Source organism: Anastrepha obliqua, chromosome 4 (genome assembly GCF_027943255.1).
Source record: "Anastrepha obliqua isolate idAnaObli1 chromosome 4, idAnaObli1_1.0, whole genome shotgun sequence".
Taxonomy (NCBI): domain Eukaryota; kingdom Metazoa; phylum Arthropoda; class Insecta; order Diptera; family Tephritidae; genus Anastrepha; species Anastrepha obliqua.
In genome coordinates, this window is record NC_072895.1 from 7,600,774 (window position 1) to 7,624,534 (window position 23,761).

A 23,761-nucleotide genomic window follows, 5' to 3' on the forward strand; every position below is an offset into this window, starting at 1 on the left:
ATGTGTTGCGGCAGTTTTGCGATGCCCACGGGTACCAAATTCAGCATTGCGTTAGGCGCTAGGGTTGGCGTGGTCCGAAGCGCACTACTGATTCCAATTAGAGTAGACCTTTGGACTCTCTCCAGCTTCCTCTTAATACCGCAATATTAAAATGTAAGTTCTTTCAAATCATATTTTTAGTAAATGCTCCGTTCAATTGTGTGCTGATAACAAATTTGCTTTAAAAAATTTGAAAATATCTTGTTAAATCAAATTTGCCAATATACCAGCCTTCAGCCGAGCGATTCTAAACTGTGATCAATATGGTCCCATCTAGAGCGTTTTAGAAAGGGTTAAGTGGATTTTGTACGTCGATTCGTTACTATGGATGAGACTTGGGTCTGTCATCATGATCCTAAGCCAAAGCAAGAGGCTAAAGAGTGGGGTGAACCTGGTTCTTCGGCTGTGAAACCAATTAGTGTCCAGAAATCGGCCGAGAAGATGTTAGAATCAGTTCTTTGGGAGGCGAAAGTATTTCTGTTGGTGGATTACTTGCAAACTGGTAAAAAAATGAATTCCGAATATTATTGTAACCTTTTAGATCAACTGAAGGAAAAATTTCTTTAAAACAGACCTAGTTTGCAAAGGAAAAAGAAAAAAAATATTTTTCATCAGGACAAAAGAATTATTTTTCATCAGGACAAAAAAATTATTTTTCATCATTCACAAGAGCATTTTGACAATTGCTAAAATCCATTAATTAAATTTCGAAACGTTTTTGGTATTCACCAGATTGGGCCCCTAGCGAGTTCCATCTGTTTCCAGACCTAAAAAAAATGCATGCGTGGAAAGCATTTTTCATTGAATTATGAGGCCATAAAAGCTGTGGAAGCGTATTTTGGAGCCCTTCCAGATTCTTCCTTCAGTGATGGAATTCATGAATTGGAATCTCGTTGGAACAAGTGTATTTAAAGGAGACTACTTATAATGAATAATAAAGCGTACGAAGAGGGTTTAATAAGTACCCGTGTTAAAAATGAAGACACCATTTAATCTAATTTTTAGTTTTCAACATAGTCCCCTTTTAGAAAGATACACCTCTCCCAACATTCCGGCCATTTTTTTAACGCCTCTAACAAATAGGATTTGTCGAACCTTCCAAAATACGGCTCTGTCTCGGCGACGACTTCGTCGTTTAAACTAAATTTTTTTCTCGCGAGCCATTTCTTCATGTTAGGGAACAAGAAAAAGTCGCAGGGAGCCAGATGGTGTGAATTCGGCGGCAATTCATAACACATTTCATGCAGTTTGGCGGCGGTACAACTCCCGATGAAAGTGCTGGTGCGTTATCGTGGTGAAACAGCACCTTCTTTTTCGCCAAATGCGACCGTGTCCCCTTCAATTTTTTGTAAAAGCGGTCCAATATCTCACTGTAGTATTGCCCAGTGATTGTGATTCCTTTTTCTAAAAAATCCATGAGGATGATGCCGTTCGCATCCCAGAAATTGTCGCCATGACCTTTCCGGCCGATGGAACTGTGTTCGCGTTCTTTGAAGCAGATTCACTGGGAGAAATCCATTGTTTTGATTGTTGCTTACTTTCTGGTGTGTAATGATGAATCCAGCTTTCATCAACGGTGACAACTCGACACGAAAATCCCTTCGGATCTTGTTTAAATTGCTCTTAACACTGCTTCCATGTTAACAGCCGCATCCGCTTGGTGTCCACCGTGAGCAATCGCGGCACCCATCGTGCCGACAATTTTTTCATCGCCAACTTGTCATGGTACTCGTAAAATATTAATTGCCATTCCGGTCGACACACCTATGGCCTCTGTTAATTCGCGCACTTTCGTTTGTCGATCAGCGAGAATCATGTCCTCGGTTGTTGTTGTAGCAGTAAAACAAGCCCTGTCAGTGTAGTGCATATCACCGGTTGTCTTCATCTAACTCATCTAAGGGTAGGCTCAGGAAACATGCTGTAACAACAGGTTGGGTCCAGAGGGAGAGGGTCCTCGGTAACCACATCTGCCGGGCGGTCTGGTCGTTCCTCATCAAAAATGGATGTTCGCTTACGTTTAAATTTGTTGAACCAATATATAACTGTGTGCATAGAAGGCGAAGCGTCACCGTAGACAGCATTCAACTTTGCTTTTATCTCCTCGCATATTTTCCCATCCAAAAATAAAAAGCGAATTGCTGAGCGATGCTGCTCCTTTTCCATCTTAGCGAAAATCACGAAACAAGCCTTACGCGAATAGCTGCCAAATCCAAACTAACATATTAATCAGTCTGCAATTTGTTTTGCCGTCGTTTGATAGATGGCAGCACACGATGCTAACACTAACTTCGCCCAGGAATGCCCTTTGTCATCAAACACGGGTACCTATTGAACCGCCCTCGTATTTCAAACCATAAAATTCTGTTTTTTCTTATCGAACCGCAGTAGTAAATAAAATTCTGTTAATACTGGAATCGGTGGGCTGTAAGGTGGTAGCTTACGCCGATGATGTTGTTATTGCTGTCTCTGGTGAATTTGTATCTATCATACATTAAGAGACCTAATACAAAATGCTCTAGATATACTTTCTAGGTGGGCAGAAAAGTGTGGTCTAGGAGTCAACCCAGACAATACACAACTCATATTGTTCACTAGGAAACATAGAATCCCTCAGCTAAGTCCAATTATGCTCAAGGGGGAAGCTCTTGTGATTTCAGAAGAAACCGAGTACCTGGGACTAAACATAGATAGCAAATTGACTTGGAAGTCAAACATCTTAGAAAGAGTCAGGAAAGCGAACCTAGCTTTTTAGGCCTCTAAGAGAGCTTTAGGTAAGACCCGGGGAATTAAACCTAAGGATGCTCATTGGCTTTACACTGCTGTCGTCAGACCCATTCTTGTATATGGAAATGTTGTGGTAGTGTGCTGGTGTTGTGCTATGCAGAAAAAAACCTATTATAATTTATTGAATAAGGTGCAGAGATCAGCGGAATTAGCAATATGTGGCGTCATGAAAACCACGCCATCCATGGCTGTGGATATCATATTACTTCTGCCACCCCTATATCTCTTTTGCAAATACTCAGCGGCCTGTACCGCTTTAAGGCTCAAAGCGAGCTCATAATGGAGAACTGTCACACATGGACATTCAACCATCTTAGACTCCTACACGGATATACTCAGTGACTGTGATTATCACCCTCCCATTCTTTGCTTCGAAAGGAATTTCCTAATGAAAATCTCTTCTAGAATGGAATGGCTTGAAGAAGATCCAACACTCAACACACCCGTTAAGATCTACACGGACGGATCTAAAATGGACACCGGTGTAGGATCAGGGTTATTTTGCGAAGAACTTTCTATTAGTGAATCCTTTAAACTACCGGATCACTGCAGCATTTTTCAACCGGAAATAAACGCTATTCATGAAGCCTTAAAATGGCTAAAGATAAACAGAATATCGTCAACGAATATATCGTCCCCTTAGTATAACAATAGCCTATGTGCTCATAGGCTATTATTTTTTTATTGAATTTTTGGATTCTCCATCGTCGATTTTATATGTGGTCAAAATTTTATCAAATTCTAGTGCCACAAAGTGGGTCAAAACGTCAGTCAAAAATAATAAATATTTACAGACATAATGAGATTTCAGTGAGAGCTACTTTCGACAAAAAGTTTGAAATTCATTTTCTCAAAACATCAAAAAATTTATAGGCTATTTTAATACTAAGGGGACGATATGTAGGTATCAAGATACCGGTATGCCAGACATAAGTAATTTTATGGAGATACCTCTCGAAACTTGTAAGCTTTTCATTAAGTTCCACAAATCAAAGATGGATTAGCGTTAACACCTGTGAAATTGCAAGGCAAACATGGCCAAGGCTAAATTTACGTCTGTATTATAAAACTGAGTAGACTTCAAATCAGGACCTTAGTAGGGGCGCTCACAGGACATTGTCTCATAGGAAATCCTGCAAGGAGATTAGGCGTTTACGCGCACGATTTCTGTCGTAGCTACAGAAATGAGGAGGAGTTGGGAACAATTCAGCATCTTTTTTGCACATGCCCGGCTTTAGCCAGAAGCAGGAACCGATATTTAAAATCGATGATCCACGACAGCCAGTTCTACGTTACCGAAACGACCCGAGTTTATAACCGGCCAAGGACTGTGACTCCAGCAGCAATCCCCGTATGTAAGTATGGGAAATTTTATGCTGTAACAACAACAACAACATCGATGATCTGTACACTTTAGGTAGCAACAGCCTCTTACGCTTTGCCCAAAACTCAGGATGGTTCAATCGGGAAGTGGAAATGTAGCCCAGCCCCTGCGGCTCACAACGGACCCATTTCGTGGTCTAAGTGGCATCGTTGCCACTATGTGCGATGCGGCTGTCAAACCTAACCTAACCTAACCTACAAATAATATGAAATTTTATCACCCAAATCAAAAGTAATAAAAAGTTGCCATTTTTATACATTTTTTTGCACATTTATTTCAAATAACACTTATATGCTTGTAAATATGTGTGTAAAAATCGTCTGTTAACATTAAATAGTACATTGAAATGTTGTGAATTCAATAAATCGTTCATTATTGTTTCGTGTATTCAATTATCGCAGCGAAAAAAGATTTCTTTCAAGGCCATATTTCCAAAAATCAGATAATCCGCCAAAAAGCACAGTTAAGTAAATTTAACGAAGAAATGTAGATTATCACTTCTTACAATGAGACTACTTTTATGTTGAAAATCGGCCCATCCTTTCTAGGCTACCTTTTCTTCATAAGTTTGATTTTTATTTTATTTCATTTTTTCGATAGCAACTGCTAACAATGATAAAGTGTACAAATATCAATATTTTACTACAACAATAATATCTTTTATTTATAAAACTTCGTAACAAAATTATATAAACTTTCGCTAACTATTTCAGTGAATGTATTTTTTTGGAATATTAAGTATAAAAACACAAAAAAAAAACAAAAAACTCAACTCAGAAAAAATGATCGTTGTTTTTTTGTTTTTGTAGCAGTAACGAGGTAGTCTCGCGCGATATAAAGCAGTACATATTTCTGTGACTATTTGACAATTTGCAAATATGTTCGTATTTGTGGAAGTATGAAAATAGTTTGCATTCTATGCATTATAGTACGTGTAAACCCCTACATGCATACCGGCGTTTCAGGAGAATAGAAAATAACAAAATAATATATAAATATAAATTCATGTTAAAAAAGCTTACAGTTAGAGATTAAAAGTACGTAGCGCTTGAGTTATTTTTAGCACAAAGCCACGTGCTTTGTTGTGGTATTAAAAATATCAATAATCCTCAGCTTCAATTGTTTCAAATTTTAGCAAAATTTATTGGTACGCAATCAATCGATGTTCTTGAATGTTTGTCTGTTGTCGTCTGGTTTCTTCAAATGTTACGTTTTCAGCTTGTGAGCGCTTGAGTGTGCTTGTGCAAGTTGTTGTTGCCATGTTATTTTGAAACAAATTTCTTCTTTTGAGTACTTATTCGCTGCTTCGCGACTGTGGCGGCCGTGTTGGCGACATTTTATGCGAAAAACGCTGTTACACTTTCTTGTGATGAGATTCCAAAATTTCAATTAATCGATCACGCCGCTTCGAATCCTTTATAAAGACTTGCTTGCGAACCACTTCGTTAGTGGAAAACATGCCCATTACTTTTTTATTTTGCTTTTTCAGTCTGATCTCAAGTCCCTTGTCGGTTGGTGTAAATGCGTCGATATTTTCAAATCGATATTTCCATTGTACCTTTAAAAATTCAAGATATTAAAATCATATAGGAGAACAAAGCAATATTAAACATCGAAAATTAGGCGCGAAAGAGCTATTTTAAGCTACAGGGTGGGCCATATAGCGTTTGCTTTTTGAACCACCTATTTTTTTGAGAATGGTAACACAAATTACATGTCAAATGTGTTCATAATTTACTTAAAGGTTTGACATTTACGAAATGGGACGCTATACGCTTGAACAAAATTGGGAAATATTGAAAACCTATTTCCAAAGTGGTGAGTCTTCTTCTTCTTTTCTGATTTTCACATCGGTGGATACGTCAATAAGCAAAATTGTCGGATTTGGGGCTCAGAAAATCCACACGTTACTGTAGAGAAGCAAATGCATCCACAATGAGTCACTGTTTGGTGCGGTTTTTGGTCTGGCAGCATCATCGGGCCATTATTTTTCGAAAATGAGCGAGGAGCCGCGGTTACAGTAAATGGCGAGCGTTACCGTGACATGCTCAACGAGTTGTTTACAAAGATGATGACTTGGACGACATTTGGTTTCAACAGGACGGTGCAACTTGTCACACTGCCAAAGTTACACTCGAACTTTTGGCTACCGTTTTTGAAAACCAAATAATCAGCCGAAATTCCGATATCAATTGGCCGCCTCGGAGCTGTGATCTAAGCCCGTTGGACTGTTTTTTGTGGCGAGCCGTTAAGGGCAAATGCTATGCGAACCATCCAGAGACGATTGATGCTTTAAAACACGAAATCGAAGTTGCCATTCATGAAATTGGAGCCCAAACAATCGAAAAAGTGTTTAAAAATTGGGTTGATCGAATGGCCTACTGTAAAGCCAGTCGCGGCAGTCATTTGAACGATATTATTTTTCATTCATAAATGACAATGTTCAATCTTTAAAACAAAAAAAAAGTTTGAAAAAATATTGATTAGTTTTTTTTATAGCCGATTCAAGAAGCAAATTTTACATGGCCCACCCTATACCTACCTGCTTGCCTACCTACGGCTACTCATTCACAAATGAACTTCTGTTTAAAAGCTACATACAACAGCATCGAATTACGCCCCTTTTCGCTATTAACTAATTAAAAATATTTCTAATGTTTAACTCACCGTATATGTCCCGAAAAGATCATTTTTGGTGGCATGTATGACGCGATGATTCGAGACGACCAGGAACTCATGCTTTGGCACTATCTCTTCGCAGTGTATGAATATATCGGTGCCTGCATATTTACCCTTTTCGATTTCCCTGCAAATAATTTTGTCAAATGCCAACTTGTCCTTTCAGTTCTATGATAATCTAACTTACTTAAATACACGATTGCCCTCGGCTTCGGCACGACAATATGGTCGCACCACATTGTCTTGGTGCACGTAACGGGGTGCACGCAAACGCGACACTTCCGTTTGTCCTTCAGCAGCGCGACGCACTGCACCAAAGCTGCCACTAGCAAAATCAACCACACCAGCTGTCGGCTGAGCCACGAAGCCAATCAAACCCTTGCCAACACCCTTGAAGAAGCCCTCAACACCTTCCTCGCGCGCACCAGCCACCGGTTTGGTAACCACGCCCGAAACGCCATCAACAAAGCCCTATAAAGAAGATAAGTAGGTATAGCATTAAAATAAGTTAAAAGTGTAATATGAATTGCATTTGAAAACACACCATAGCCAGACTTTTGCCGCTGCGCGCTATACCTTCGGAGAATGTTTGCGGTTTCTTATTCATGTGCAGACGTCGTTTCTTCTGATACTCTTCATCGAATGTCAGTGCAGCCAGTCCTTTGCCCATAGCGCCGGTAATTCTTTAAAAAAAAAAATTTTGAAAAATGTTCAACTATTTATTAAGGGGTAGGAGGTAGTCAGAATTCTCAAAAAATTTGATTTTTTTTGAATTTTCTTCGAATAGTGAAGTGAATCTGACAAATACTTTGCGAGTTATTCAACAATTAACAAAGGGCGCTACGGAGCGTTCGAGAGCAAGCAGCAAAACTTTAAATGTGTTTTTCTCATAACTATGTTTTTTGAACTGGTGCTCACTGTAACTTAAAAACCGCTTGGTAGATTTCAATAAAATTTTTGCTGATTTTGAAACACCTAAAAAACTCGTGCCTGATCGAAGGATTTTTTTTTAAAAACTTCGATTTTTTTTAACAGTTAATTGTCGGTGTTTTTCTCGAAAATCTGAAAAATATTTCCTGAGGCTGCCATATTGTTAATTTTGAAATAAACAGCTTCGATCAGGCACAAGCCGTTCCCACGACAGTCGGTTCTACGTTACCGGAACGACCCGGATTTATGTCCCGATAAGGATTGTCTCTTCAGCTACAACAACATCAGGCACAAGATTATCATTAATAAAACTAATTTCTCTTGTCCGATTGATTTTAAATGAATCTCCAAGCACTTGTGATGATCACCGCAAGGCACTTCTGGATAAACTGGTTCCACACAAACAGCGATAACTTTTACAATTATTATTATTTTTTGTTATATATACTGTTATTTTATATATATTTATTATTATTTTCAATTTTGCTAAGGGCAAGTCGAAAATGATGTATTAATGCTACGTTTTTATTTTTGTAAATAAAGCAACTGACTAGCAAAAAAAAATTTTTGAAAATCATCATTTTTTCGGGCCTCTGACTACTCCTAACCTCTTAAAAGTCAACAAATCTTTCTAAGCATAGAACTTACTTCGATACGGCACCAGCTGCACCTCCAACTGTGTGGCCAAATAGTGATTTGACACCGAGCGCCAGACCTTCAGCAAATTCTCCTGGTCCTTGTATAGCACCCTGTAATATTAGCATGCATTAGCAACACTTTCATGTCACACTCTCCCACTCTGCTCAAATATTTACCTGGAATGGTTCATAGAACAAATCTTCCACGCCCTTCTTCAAACCCACAACTAAACCATACGGGTTGCCAAGCACATCCAAGCCCAATACAAGCACATACAACTGTTTCAACGCTTGTCCCGCATAATGTGATGTGATCTCTGAAGTTAACTGCTGCTGCGTGAAGAACCGGTATTCACGCTCGAAGAAAGCCAAACGGAAAACTACATCGTTCACATCGGTCAGTGTAACACCGACGCCTTGCACCAGAGTAGACAGAATAGCCGGCAAAGCTGTGGTATCAGAACCAGCCATGGAGAAACTGACGTGTATTTTAATCGGTCCCAAATGCAAATTATCATAGAAATTCTTTTGTTCTTGCGCAGAGTGCGTCTCTACTAGGTCTGATAGTGGCTTTTCAATAGATTCGACATTCAAATTGAAGAGTTTTGCCGCTTGCTCGTCACTTACGTTCGCAGCAAACATATCGGCCAGCGCTGTGAGGAACATTAGATCAACTTTGAAATGGAATTCCTGTATAAGCATGGTGGCATATTTGTATTGCTTAACTGTGGAGTTGGGTACCACCCACTGTACCACGCTGACTTCGATGAACGGCTTCAAAACCGTCGTGGTGGCAACGCTCTTAGGCGGTGGTATTGGTGCGAGCACAACAGGGAAAATGTAATCGTTTAGCTGATTGTCGATTTGAATTTTATTGATTTTTGCATGCAGCTGCATTTGATAAGGTGATGTATTCATTTTGAACCAAACACCCGGATAAAAGGTGCGATGTAGTTCACGCTCTCGGGTCTTTTTCAAAATCATGCTTGTAAAGTCAATCTAAAATATATTTTAATAATAAAACAAATATTTGTGGGAGTTATTAAAACTCATGTGGATTTCATATAAAATCTTGCCATACCTCATGCTTGCAGTCCAGGTAGTACTTCTTTACTTGATTCACACTTCGATCGACCAAATACTGCTGGTATTGCTCTTCAACCTCCGCAGTTTCGTGGATATTCATCTGCTTGAAGTTCTTTGAACCCTTCTTTTGCTCCCAAATTACGCCTACAAATAAGGAGGTAATAATTTTCTTTTAAGTAATTTTCTTATAATTAATTTGCTTATAATAATTTCTTATAAATAATTTTCTTATAATAGTAAATAAAGCATTGGAAAGAGCTAAAGACAAACATTACTCCCACCCGTATTTAGCGAGAGAGTTTTTTCTTTCATATACCGGCCGCCGTAGCCGAATGGGTTGGTGCGAGACTACCATTTGGAATTCAGAGAGAACGTAGGTTCGAAGTTTTTTCTAATAGCGGTCGTTTCTGTCATGAAAAAGATCCTCATAAAAAATAGCTGCCGTTCGGAAACTGTAGGTCCCTCCATTTGTGGAAGAACACCAAGATGCACGCCAAAAATAGGAGAAGTAGCTCGGCCAAGCACCCAAAAAGGGTGTAAGCGCCAATTATTTATTTATATACCCATTTTTTCGCGAATCCACTCACCTGAGCTCGCTATACCCATATACAAAATGGTCGTGCCTATCGCATTGTTTATCAGTGAAAAGCCAATGCCGTGGAGGCGCAATTCGACTGATTGTGTTATCTTCTGTATTGTCGCGCTAGCTTCAAGTTTTTGTGCAATGCCAACATCCTCGGTAAATAGTAATACTCGTTGCAAGCCATCCAAAAACGTTACCCAGTAAGCAATCGAGCCATCTGCTAATCTGTGAAGAAAAAATTGTGTAATTTATGTAAAAAGAAGATTATGTAGAAAAATTCTAAATATAATATAAGGCCTCTTCATTTCGCCAAGCGTTAGCAAGTGGCGAAAGACGAAACAACTGACATAATTAAACTCATCTTGGCAGCGCTGAAACAGAACTGCCTAAAATAACAATTGTTGGTAAAATAGTGAATTTTACTAGTTTTAAGCTGCAATTAGTAGTGCCGTACCGTAGCCATAACCGTAACCACAGCAATCATCTGTTCTTGTCAAACATATTTTTTATTTATTTATTTTTATTTATTTTGTCTTTGAATGGATACATTCTTAGAGACTATGCTAAGCTAGTGTACAAGAGTTTAGTAATTACTAAGAAAAAAAAAACGATTTAAGAAGGTTGACTAAGATGCCATACGGCCGTGTAAAATCCGCACCAGAAGTGTTGAAAAACATATTTAAATCTGTACATGCCCTAGGAATCGGAGCATTCACCCCGTAGTTGGTTCTCGAGAAACCAATTTTAAAGGTTTCGTATTGTCGGAGTTTATTATTAGGAATATTGAATTGAATTTTACTTAAAAAGGAAGGACAATCAATATGTAGATCCAGATATGATACGAATAATATATTAAATGAGCACGAATTATAATAAATGAGCACGAAATTTTAACACAACCTTCTCAGATATATTCTCCAGGTATTAATCGAAGCAATAAGAATTCTGAAGATTTTTTTTTCTTTGTTTAGACAATTTTTCGCGAAAATTTTTGTAGAAAATTCGATTTTTTTCCTATAGCCGCCATTTTGTCAAAAATTTAAATTTTGACTATTCCTTCGATTAATACTCAGCTTTATCTATCCACAAAAAGAATCTAATTGGTTTTTCGATTTCAGATAATCCAAACCGGAGATATTTTGTCCACCGCCGAACGTTTTTTTTTGGAGGACGCTTGGGAGATCATCTGGAGGAGCCGTGCACTTCAATATGTTCAATAACCTTATAATTCACTTTAAAGTAGACATTATTTGAATAATTAAAAATTGTATTTGTTTAATAAAATCATTCTTTGTAAAAAATTCAGAAAAGAACGTGATTTTCCAGTCTTACAAGTGTATATAACCCCTTAAAGATCGGAGCGCAAAACGAAGAAAAACTTTCTGAACTCTCTCAATCTCCAAATAACAGCGGCATACTCTAATCTTAACCCTTTGCGCTCGAGTGGCGACTCTCACTCACCACGATGTTTCATGCAGCAACTTGAACGGCGAGTGAGAGACGACAGTGTTTGTTTAGACTAGATTTCTTTATATCCAGTTCATAGAAGCTATTGAAGAAGAATTCTTTTTTTAACATAAATATAAAAAGATATAATTTTATAAGTTTTCGTTTTCTGTTCCTGTATGGAATAGCTCTCTATATTGCAGTCCAATTTCCTTCTATTGTATTTGTGTAAACACCTGTAGCAAGTGCCGCACCATAACGCCGTAACTATAACCATAGGCGTATGTATGTATCTATTGAATTTTGGGTTTTCCCCGTAACCGTAAACAGCTGTGAAATACTTTACATTCCTTTTGATATTTGCGATAAAAATTTGAATATTGGAAATGAACGACAAAAAATGAATTGACTTAGTTGAAAATTATACGCATTTTTATTACAAAATGCAAATGTTGTTTTCATTAACTCTATTTCAATATCAGCTGTTTCTGATAACGGAATATCTAATCACCAAATGCTGTTGCGGCTATGGTTATGGTTACGGCTATGGCGCTATGGCTACGGCACCACTAAATGCAGCTTTATGAGGTATCGCTAGCAGCTCGATACCTTTGTGTTACTTTCACATGCAACTGTTTCGTCAAGCGAGCCGAGCATGGAAGTGACGAATAGAAGTGGCTTATAAGTTTAGTTCAACTTTTCAATTAACACTTACTTCAATTCACCAATTTGATCACGCCTCAAGTCTGTTTCCGCTTTAGTTTTGCTCTTTTCGCTAATCTTTTCGCCCCAGTCGAAAACAATGCTATTTTCACCCGACGGATGCGACCAGGCATGCAACAGTTTTCTACGCGGTTTCAGCACCACATTTTCTTTTACATCCTTCTCTTGATACACAATCGGAACATTTGTGTGGTTAATTATTAAGCCCGGCGCATCGCCTGGATTAAACTCAGAAAATATGATATAAACACCGCCTTCCGTAGCTTGTACGTCCACGTTGATACCACCGTACTAAAAGTGAAAGTAAAAAAAAAAGACGCAACATATTTTATTAGCCATTTGGTACTCTAATATTCCTCAAATTACCTTATTGCCTGGCAGTTTTAAGAGTGTGCACTGTGCTTCCGAGTACTTAAACGCCGGCGTGCATTGACCCAGTACGCGCGCGATAAGCATCATATCGGAATCGTCCTTGGGCCAAAGTGGTGTGCAGGAATTGGGCAATACCTTAAAGGGCACATTGAAAAATAATTAGTATTAAGCGGGGTATGTCTTGCATAAAAGCCAAACAGACCGTCATCCATGGATCTCCAGGTCTACTTTGCTCTTGCAGATCTATCGTGAAGTAACATTTATTGCTTGCAATATAAAATGGTATAAAAGTGATCATTTTTGTGAGCGAATTGTAGGTTATGTGATTGTGTACGCCTATCTGGAAAAAAACGAAAACAAAAAAGTTTATTTATCTTTCTTCTGAATTAATCAACAATTATTAGTGGTAAGCGCGCTAACCTGATATGGCGTTTCTTTGGATTTGCATGTTACGGCACCCATCGAACCGGCAACGTCTAATGGAATTTTATTACTCCAATCGCCATTGTCTACGCGTATCGTTGCCGCTTTCTTGTCAAAGAAGAATTTCTCACGGAAAGAGAACAAGATCGGTCCATTGTATTCCGGTGGATGATAAAGCACATCAACAGTTTCTGCATCGGTTTTATAACTAAGCATTAAGCCAGTTTTGTTGATCATCCAGAATGGACTGTATAGCGAAATCTGCAAGGCACCTTGACGATTGTCAAAACTAGTATGGAAACAAGTAAGTGAGTTTAACAATTTGTTTTTGTAGAGTATCGGTTGAAGTTTTACCGCACACATAAATCCATATCCATTTTAGCCTCTGAATCATAGGAGCTAAAGCGCCAGGTAGCCATATCATTATGGCTCTCAGATATCTCGGTAGTGCATGACCAATCTTTCTCCAAGTATTGAATCAGCTGTAAAGAGGGAAAATAAAAGTAAAATAAATCCAAGCTTCATTCCTCCAATTTTCCCAGCAACAACCACAAGGCGACACACGATTATTTATACCCGTTTTCGGCTTGGACATTAAATTAAAATAAAGCAAAAAAGAATAAATTAAAATGAAGCAAAAAAAAAAAAATAAGTTTAGAAAAACATAAAAAACAAAGTTTACAAAATAAAAAAAAAGTTTCGAAAATTAAAAAAAAATATATATAAACAAAAAAAAATAAAGCACAGTGAAATAAAAGAATTGATAAGAAATTCAACAAATTTTATAAAAAAAGTGCGCATTTTTTTTCTTCAGTTTCGATAGAATCCACCGTATTTTTGCGTAGAACTCCTTTGGTTTGGTGCGTGACTACCATTCGGACATCAGAGAGAACATATCAAAGTGGGGATTTTTTGATAAATTTTGTTCAAAAATGACTACAGGATCCAATTTTTCGGTGAATATTCCGTGTTTGTCCTTCAGCTGGCGTTCAATTTTACTCCATAAGGACAAATAGATTGACATTCAGACTCAGCAACCCCATTTGAAATTTTTCTGGTGAATATACTAGCTTTGTCTTTGAAAAAAAAAAAATTAGTTTTTAAGGTTTAAGGTAGTTGGGAGATCATTTCAAGGGGGGCCGGAATTCGCGTACTTGCCGGAATGTATTACCGTTGAGTAGAACTACAATAAAAACATGTCAAACCGAATTTGAATACATACAATTTTTTATTTTTAACGTTTTTTCGAATTTTTCACAAAGATGGCCCTATTTAAGGGTGTGTTGTGACATAATAAAAAAAAATTTAAATTCGGGTCTAGGCAATCTCTTCCAAAAATTATTAAAATCGGTCAATTCTTCTTGTAGGATTTATGAACAATATTTGTCGAAGAAAAAAAATTCAATTCATAAAAATTTAACAAATTTCAAAAAATTATCATCAAAAGCTTCACCTCTTTATTCAGAATTTTTAGCAAACTTCTAGGTATGTAGGATTAGTTCATTCCGTTTCAGTTCAAGGTCTTTCATACGGACGAAAATATTCAACATAGTATGCAAAAAATGGTAAAAAATCAATGCTCAATTTTTTTTATGTGAAGAAAATGCATCATCAGAAAAAAAATATCAAAATTCAATGAGAAGTGAATACCAAATATCTATGGTCTACCGTTTCAATATTATTAATTAATGCTACATTAATGTTACGATTTGTGCCTGAACAAGCATGTCTGTAAGCTGTTACGTGTTTTTGAGTAGTTATATTCCCCATATGGCGCAACTAAGTTCTCGCTGTTTTTTTTTTTTTTTTGATGAAAATACAACTTTATTCTGAAAAAAATGGTTACAAGTGAATCATTGAAAGTATTGGCCATCGCTGGCTACTACTTTTTCCTATCCTTCTGGTAGATCTCGTATACCGTCGCAGTAAAACTGTTAATCTTTTGAGGCTATCCACGGATCAAGCCATTTTTTGATGTCTTCACATGAATGGAACTGCTGGTCAGCTAGAACATGTGCCATCGATCGGAAGAGGTGATAATCGGACGACGCAACATCTGGAGAATATGGCGGGTGATGGTTTCGCTTGGTTTTAACAGTTCATAATAAACAACACCAACTTGGTCCCACCAAATACATAGCATAACATTCGACATAGAAGCATGACCGGGCAGTCAGCATAACTTTCTTTTCTTTGGATTGCTGTAATCAATACATTTTTCATCACCCGTCACGATGCGATGAAGAAAACCCTTCCTTTTTTGCCGCTGGAGCAGTTGTTCACAGACGAAAAAACGACGTTCAACATCCCTTGGTTTTAACTCATAATGAACCCAAGTCCCTTGTTTCTGAATAATTCCCAAAGCATGCAACCGCTTGGAAATGGATTGGCAGGTAACTTCCTAATACTGAAGCAAGCTCTTCTTGCGTTTGACACGGATTATCATTGAGCAATGCCTCCAATTGAGCGTCTTCGAAGGTTTTTGGCCTTCCTTCACGCGGACGTCGTCAACATTAAAATCGCTGTCTTTGAAGCGATGGAACCAATCACGGCACGTTGTTTCACTTAAAGCAGCATCTATATATATATATAAATGGCGCGTACACCCTTTTTGGGTGTTTGGCCGAGCTCCACCTCCTATTTGTGGTGTGCGTCTTGATGTTGTTCCACAAATGGAGGGGCCTACAGTTTCAAGCCGACTCCGAACGGCAAATATGAGGAGCTTTTTCATGGCAGAAATACACTCGGAGGTTTGCCATTGCCTGCCGAGGGGCGACCGCTATTAGAAAAATGTTTTTCTTAATTTTGGTGTTTCATCGAGATTCGAACCAAAGTTCTCTCTGTGAATTCCGAATGGTCTACATAAACTTTTTATAGCTCTCGATGCGCTTCAGCCACCGTTTTTTCGAATGCAAGAGGAAAATCAACACTTCCCGCAAATGACGATTATTCGGCACAAAATCAGACATTTTCACAAAGCCAAAACCAAATCACTAATTTGTCGAAGCAGTTTGTTTACCATTTGTCTAAGCTTGGTTTATGACGTTTAGGTTATGTTAGAATCGACTAGCACACACTGCTGGCGGCATCTATTGACAGCGGGAACTTGGTTGCGCACCTAATATAACCTCAAATTTAGCAAAAATCGAGTATTTTGCACTTCTAAGCCGGAGTATCTAGAAAACGTGGCATGCTGGGGCTATTCGGATTCGGTTTCGGTATGTCAAAAACTTTCAGAAAATGAAGTCCAGTTCTTGATTCCGAAAGCCAATCTAATTTTGTCGGCCTTGTGATTTACCTTAACGACCCAAATTTATATCCGGCCAAGGACGTTCCCCGTACATGTACAACAAAAACAAAGCAAACACACATGGTTGATAAAGTCCGTCTATCGAAAACTTACCCGCACAACCAGAAAACTAGGATTCTCGCGCGATTTGCTGCTTAATTTAACTGTCGGCAAATGTAGCACATCGCCCGGCGCCACTTCTTTTTCGCCATAATCCAACATATCTTCCTTTATCACATCCTTAATATTTTTTTCTAAATTCTCACTTTCAGCACTTCGTACACTGCATCCGGCCACAGATACACTTATACTTATCGGCAATGCATTGCAAAGATAAACCGGCGGGCGGAGGTGCAAAGTGTAAAAGGCGCTTAAAATGGTATACTTGTCGCTGTGTTCATGGAAAATCTCAGTTTTTACGCGCTTCGCATTTATATAGAAGGTCTCGAAGGTATTCACCGGATCGCACTGCAAATGCCGCGAGTATTCGAGATCAGTTGGGCAATCGTTCCACTTAATGCCCTGCACAGATATGTTGTAGCCCTGTAAATGCAAGCGAGCACATTTGAGCATAAGGATGTGTAGATAATCATAAATGTTTGTAGGACGAATGTCAACTTACTTCCAAGCAGAAGTGCAAATCTTTAATATCCGCATAAATGGCATGTAGCGGTACATGGAAAATTTGTCCTGGCAGCACTTTGCCAACCAAAATGTTCTCTCTTGCTAATCCCTGTTTATACCGGTAGATATGCAGTGTTGTTGTGAAGTGATTATGTACCTAAAAGAGATTTCCAAACAGTTGTTAATCGTTAATGCTTATTTTCTTATAACTAAATTGCTGATACGCACTTTGACCACTCCGTGTATATTGACTTTTGTCGTGCCAAACTCTGAGCGCACTTCCGACACTATGCCCCATGGATCTTGATTCGAGCCGCGATATAATGGGAAGTAGCGTTGATCTGATTTAGATACAGGCAAAACTACTTCCTTGTCTATGCCACCCACCTGCAAATAAAATGGCAAACATTAACATTTCAAATTCACCTGCGAGTTCTTGCCTTCATCTTCAACTTACTTTCACATACAAATTGTATTGCTCATCTTCTTCGGTTGTAATTGTTGATAAATCTTTTGTTTGCAAATATGCACGACCCCCAGGCGAAATCGTGCAATCCCTTACTTGCTCGGGCGAAAAGTTAGCATCGGCGTCTTCAACGGCGAATACCAATGAACTATTCAAGTGATTTGTCAGTGTCGCTTTTGGCGAATGACATTCGTGCAAAGTGAATATGCCGCGCCTAAAGTTTATAGAAATATCAAAGCCGGTATCGTTTTCAACTACATAAGGTGCTATCACTTCGGGCTTGGCAAGACCGTCAACATTGATGGCCTGCGAGAATGCCTCACCCAAGACACCCAACAGATCTAAGCACGACTTAGTAACGGTGAACTGCAAATCTTCATCCGAATGAATCGCGATTTGGGTAACTTTCTCCGACTGCTCTTCCTGTTCGTCGTCGTTGTCGTTTTCCACTTTCTGGTTAATTATATCCACCTTGTAGGTTAATTCCCACGGCAGATACTCGTGCTCGCCATTACGATTGATGTGCTCATTCATTTCAATTATCGGCTCCCACACTGCCAAAGACTCATTGTAATAGTTGGTGCTTAACGTAAGCGAACCACGTATTTTCAGATCACTACTCCAATCGCTAACCACCGCATTCAGGCGTGTATCAAGCGCTATAAGTGGTTTCGTATAATAGCCAATGCCTGTTTCAATGACAAGCGTAATATTGGGTATTTCAATGATGCATCTTTCTGTTTTTCGTTTCTGTGCTTCGTCTACTAGCGGGGTGTCAATGTATTCCAGCGCGTCAACTGCACGATCTGCGACAAAAAAAATATACAAAAAATTAAAAAATAAAAAAAAATGCGAATATAGCAAAGTAAAACATTAAGCTCGTTATATAGTAGGCTTACCGGCTTTTAGGAACCAATAACGACGCTCTTTAAATGATTCTTCCGCCCATAATTGGGTATGATCGGCCTCAAGTCTCAGATTCGTCTGCTCCTGTGCGTTGTCGGCGCTTATAGTGCGCATTGCCTTATTCAACAACTCTATGGTTGCTGGTGATACGTTCAACATAATTTCACTCAATTTCAAACTGACATGCAGACCTTCCTCTTCGGGTGTGGAGCCTTGCAAGCTGATCATGCATGGATGCAAAATGTAATGCCGCGTAGCTTCACGACGTTCTGGCATAAATGAGCACATATACATTTTCAATGAATCAATTTGTCCATTGATAATTTGTTTTTCGCCAATGGCGCGATAATTCAACTGGGCCTGTACATTGAAAATGATGGCATTCGAATTCATGTCATCCAAATTTTCCACCAATATAATGTCAGGTTCCTCGATATGCAGAATTAAATTCATTTTTTTATTATTCGCATCAGATTGAGGGGCGGCAGCAGCACCCACTTGCGCTCCGCTTGCAGGTGGTTTTGCGCTTTGCTTTGGAGCTGCAGAGAATTAGATGAGATGAGTTAGGAATGCATAAATATGTCAAAATTTTGCTTCTATGTACCTGCACTGGGGCTGCCTGGAGATTTAAGTTCTTTATTTTTTTGTGGAGTTAAGGCTCCAGATTCTTCGGGCAGTTTGAAAAAGTCAGCCAGTTTCAAGAGATAATCAACGCACAAAATCAAATCGAAACTCGAAACGCGCACCTCCGCTGTTGAGAAAAGAAATATATTTTTTTTAACTGCTTTACATATTTTATTTTATTAAGGGGGAACGCCACTGCGAAGGGTAAAAAAATAGTAGATTTTTGGGAATTTTTTTGTAAGTAGCCTTTTTTTTTTGTTTTTTGACAAAATGGTGGTGATTTAAATTTCGATGTGTGCTTTTCACCATTTTTTTGATTTTCAACAGGACCAAAAAACTAGTTATTTTCAAAATTTTAAAAATCGGCTGTACAACGATAGCCAATACGATAACAAAAAATTTGAAAAAAAGAAAATTAAAATCGGTTTATTAGTCTTCGAGAAATCGTTGCCACCGTATCAAAAAAAAGTCGTTTCGAGAAAAACGCGTTTGAAATAAAGCATCGTATCGTAAGCGCTACGGGGCCGAACCGACGGGCGCTCACTTAAGTGCACATAGAATCGTGAACAAAGCGAATTTCGCTTTAAAATTTTTACCACATTTTCTGGAGTAGTTATACTAACAATTTAAGAAAAAAAAAATCGATGTTTTTGAATTTTCACACTGGCGTTCCGCCTGCTGCTTTGTAGTTAAATTTTACAAATATGATCGTTTAAAATTTCTTAAAACTAATTCCGTTGAAAGAGCACAACCGATTCTCATATATGCATTGCAAAAATCGCACGTCTCTTACATACCGAAAACATCATCCTCCTTAATGCTAGCTGTTAAATCCAACATGTAATTAGCCTCCGCCTTGCAAGCATCCACCACATCCGCTCGCTGTTCATTTTGTCCATGCAATTGCATTTCGTTCCAATCTTTGCGACACAGATATTTTTTAATTGGACTTTTATTTGATGTTCGTGTGTCATCGATCTGAATATTACACAACACAATGGAGGTGTTTAGTGTGCCATCGATTAACTTATTACCCTTCAATGATAGCAGGTACAAGCCGAAACGCGCTAACCCTTCTTCGTTGTCTGCGCAAAAGATGACGAGCTGTTATTTATATTGTCGCATTTATTGTTAAAAAATATACTCACTCAAAAGCAAATTAATAACCACACCGTCGAATAGAAAACTAAATTTCATTTGTTCATGAATTTTATTCTTTCGTGGAGAGTCAAAAGCATTTACCGCTGCCAACACTTTGCGTTTAGCAGCAAGAGCCCCTGTGGTTTCTACATCAACCCTGGACACCTGTGGTCGTAATTCCGGCGCTGGTTTGGGTGATGGTGGCAGATCGGGCTCCTCAACCGGCGGAAATTCATCGGCGCCTTCACTCAAATTGCGATTCAATATAGCCATTATAACGGCATAATCTTCCATAAATAGATTGAACTGGGTGCGTGGATAAAAAAAAAATCAATTAAACATCAACTTCAACCTCAATTGCATTAGAAAGTTGTACCTCAATCGATTTCAAGTGACCAGAAATGTCCATTTCAGGCACCTCTTTGTACCAGGTGCTAGATAAATTGCGTTTCACTATCAATGCGCAACTAACTGGATCCAAAATATTTAGATGCGACTTGATGCCGTATGCCATATCAACAGCTGAAATCAGCAAAGCCAATGGTTACAATTTGTATAAACAAAATTTGTTGCTTCGCTAACACTTACTATCGACCGAGGATCTACGACTCTGTTCCAGCAAAATAGCGGCTTTTGCTAATCTCATATTTTTCAATTCAAGTTTGATTTCGTCGAGCACCGCACGTCGGCTATCGCGCGGTACATCCACTTCACTAGTGAGGTTATTCAACGAGAGAAAGCCAAGATCCAGAACGATCGCATTGAAACTTTGTGAGTCCATCGGCACAATAATTACGGGTGCTTTGACTTTGATATCGAGCTTCATACGAGTTGCATTTTCATAGGCAACCATAGCATTTTGTTTAGCCGCATCAGCTGCAGCAGCACTCGCCTGCGCAAGAGCCGCTTGAGCTGCTTGGAAGTTGTTAAGGAAACTCTGGGGTAATTATGGAAAAAGTGATTTGAGTATATTTTAGTAAAAAACAACTTTTAGCAAAACATACCAAAACGCCTGTAACGAACCAGTTGAGGAAAACTATTTTCATGCCTCCAATCGATACCGTTATACGCATGTCATCTGAATTGTAATTGGAAGTCTCATCCATATTGAATTTGATGACTTGGCACTCGAGCGCATTGTCGCCAACAATTGAAAGTATCTGCGGAATTGAAAGGATCAGTTATTGATTGTAACGAAAGAAACTCTTAGAGGTTATGAAAATTATTTATTATTTATGATGAATTTAATGAAAAAAAAAATTATATTGAATATGAATGAATATGAATATGAATGTGAATGAATATGAATATGAATGAATATGAATATGAATGAATATGAATATGAATGAATATGAATATGAATGAATATGAATATAAATGAATATGAATATGAATATGAATGTGAATAAATATGAATATGAATGAATATGAATGTGAATGAATATGAATGTGAATGAATATGAATTTGAATGAATATGAATATGAATGAATATGAATATGAATGAATATGAATATGAATAAATATGAATAAGAGAAAGTTAAATAAATGCAAATAAATCTCATGCAACACAAATCGAAGTAAGTATCGTAAGACAGAAATTGTCACAAAACACTCACACCACTATGCTTCGTCAATGGATTCAAGTCTGTAACCACGATGTCCTTCAAACGCACATTCAACTCCGTGTAAGACGATTTCAAAATTACATTCGCATCAAAATGTTGTACGTCCAGCGTAGCCAAAGGACGTTTTGCAGTTGTCAGCAGCAACGAAACTTGCTCCAATTTCGCCTTCACGTGCACCTGTATGCTGTTGACCACTTTTCCTTGCCGTTGCGCACGACTCCTCGTGGGAGCTATGATACCTTCCTCTTCGCCCTCCTCTGCTATGGCGGTAAGTTTGCTAAAGATGCCTGTATCTCCAGCATTGCCTTCGCGATCTTTGGGTTGTTGATTAGTTGGCGTTGACGGTTTGATAACTTTATCCAATTTGCGTTGTATGGAATCGGCCAGTTCGAGCAATTGCAACAGCACCTCTTGATGCAATGTAATATTCAAAGTAGAGAAATTAATGTTGATCAATTGCTCGGTGGCATTATATTTGGTGAAAAATTCGGGAGAAGTGCGTTGTGCCATCACATAAGAAACGGTTAGCAGATATTTGAGTTCTTCTGAAAATCGTGGAGTGTCGATGATATCCAGCTGGTGTTCAGAGTGCTCAGAAGAGCCATGACGTTTTAGATTTACAGCTCCCAGGCTACAAAAAAAAGGTGCAACAGTTATTATACACGTTTGAGAGGATATTGAATGTTGCACATATTGCGGTACCGCTACTCGGTTCTCAGTGAATTTTAGAAGAGGTCATTTAAGATGTTTTTTTATACACAACCAAAGCACATTCAACAGGTAGCATAGCAGTAGAGCAAAAACAACGAGAGCAATGTGCAAGGTGAAATCCAAAATAAACAAGACTGAGCTAGAATAGAAACGGCAGGTGCTTTGTTCTAATAACTTCGAGTTTATTTATTCAAAATAGTCTCCTCTGGCCTCGATACACTGTTTTATGCGATCTAAAAGCTTTTCGAAAGAGTGTTTCAGGTCATTGACCGGAATGTCCTTCAGGATGTCGGTACAAGCCATTTGGATGGCCTCTATGGACGCAAAACGTTTTTGCTTTTATGGCCAAACGCAATTTTCTGAATAGTTAGAAGTCACAGGGAGCCATATCAGGCGAATATGGTGAGTGATTGAAGGTTAAAATGTGATTTCTAGTCAAAAAATCAGTCACAATAGTGGATCGATGAGATGGTGCATTATCATGCAATAGCGCCAGCTTTCTCCTTCGCGGTCTTCAAGGCGAATTCGACGAATGTGATGCAACAAACGCTTCAAAACGCCAAGATAGAAAATTGCATTGACTGTTGGGCCCGTTGGCACGAGCTCTTTGTGGACAATTCCCTTAGAATCGTAAAAACAATAGAGCATCGACTTGATTTTTGACTTCTCCAAAAGCATTTTTTGGGTGGTGGCTCGTCTGGGGCCTTCCATTCGGCACTTTGACGCTTAGTTTCATGTTCACGTTGGAAACACTACGTTTCGTCACCAGTCAGAATGTTGTAAAGAAAGTTCTCGTCTTTTCTCGCCCCTTTTATGCGGTCTTTTGAATGTTGAATTCTGAGCAATTTTTGGTCCTCAGTTAACTTGTGCGGAATGAAATGCGCACAGACCTTTTGTAAGCCCAAATGATCAGTTAAAATGCGATAAATCTATGTTTTGGAGATATTCAACTCCGATTCCATGAATTTCAACGATGATTTCGGTTAATTTTTGATAAATTTACGAACAATTTCGATGGATTTTTTGGTGATTACTGATTTTGGTCGGTCCGTATGTTCATTGTCATTTATGTCCTCACAATCAGCTCTGAAACGTGTAAACCTCTTATGAACTCTGGCACGAGACAGGCAATCATCGCCATCAACTTTTTTCATCAATAAAACGTTTACCGATTTTAAAACAAAATTTCATATTAGCTCTTTGCTCGAAACTCATTTTTGTACCGATGACACAGACATACTGACACTTTAGACCCAATAACTTCGCTTCCACTGAACCGAATGTCACC

At 38.5% G+C, this 23,761-nt stretch overlaps 1 protein-coding gene across 1 annotated transcript in view; it reads right to left on the reverse strand.

The window, feature by feature from the left end:
- Positions 1 to 5,006: 5,006 nt before the first annotated feature.
- LOC129246164 (intermembrane lipid transfer protein Vps13) overlaps positions 5,007 to 23,761 on the reverse strand; it is a 67,225-nt gene continuing 48,470 nt past the window's right edge. Inside the window, exons 11-35 of the mRNA XM_054884736.1 lie at positions 21,754 to 22,393; positions 21,141 to 21,296; positions 20,725 to 21,073; positions 20,513 to 20,658; positions 20,145 to 20,442; positions 19,794 to 20,081; positions 18,977 to 19,123; positions 18,366 to 18,911; positions 17,458 to 18,272; positions 17,229 to 17,387; positions 16,999 to 17,157; positions 16,491 to 16,919; positions 13,442 to 13,569; positions 13,085 to 13,376; positions 12,867 to 13,004; positions 12,659 to 12,799; positions 12,285 to 12,583; positions 10,128 to 10,348; positions 9,536 to 9,684; positions 8,632 to 9,453; positions 8,465 to 8,565; positions 7,431 to 7,569; positions 7,074 to 7,357; positions 6,875 to 7,013; positions 5,007 to 5,765 (exon numbers count right to left, since the gene is read on the reverse strand). Of these exons, the coding sequence (XP_054740711.1) occupies positions 5,562 to 5,765; positions 6,875 to 7,013; positions 7,074 to 7,357; positions 7,431 to 7,569; positions 8,465 to 8,565; positions 8,632 to 9,453; positions 9,536 to 9,684; positions 10,128 to 10,348; positions 12,285 to 12,583; positions 12,659 to 12,799; positions 12,867 to 13,004; positions 13,085 to 13,376; positions 13,442 to 13,569; positions 16,491 to 16,919; positions 16,999 to 17,157; positions 17,229 to 17,387; positions 17,458 to 18,272; positions 18,366 to 18,911; positions 18,977 to 19,123; positions 19,794 to 20,081; positions 20,145 to 20,442; positions 20,513 to 20,658; positions 20,725 to 21,073; positions 21,141 to 21,296; positions 21,754 to 22,393 (7,189 nt within the window). The 3' untranslated portion in view covers positions 5,007 to 5,561. The remainder of the gene's footprint in view (positions 5,766 to 6,874; positions 7,014 to 7,073; positions 7,358 to 7,430; positions 7,570 to 8,464; positions 8,566 to 8,631; positions 9,454 to 9,535; positions 9,685 to 10,127; positions 10,349 to 12,284; positions 12,584 to 12,658; positions 12,800 to 12,866; positions 13,005 to 13,084; positions 13,377 to 13,441; positions 13,570 to 16,490; positions 16,920 to 16,998; positions 17,158 to 17,228; positions 17,388 to 17,457; positions 18,273 to 18,365; positions 18,912 to 18,976; positions 19,124 to 19,793; positions 20,082 to 20,144; positions 20,443 to 20,512; positions 20,659 to 20,724; positions 21,074 to 21,140; positions 21,297 to 21,753; positions 22,394 to 23,761) is intronic.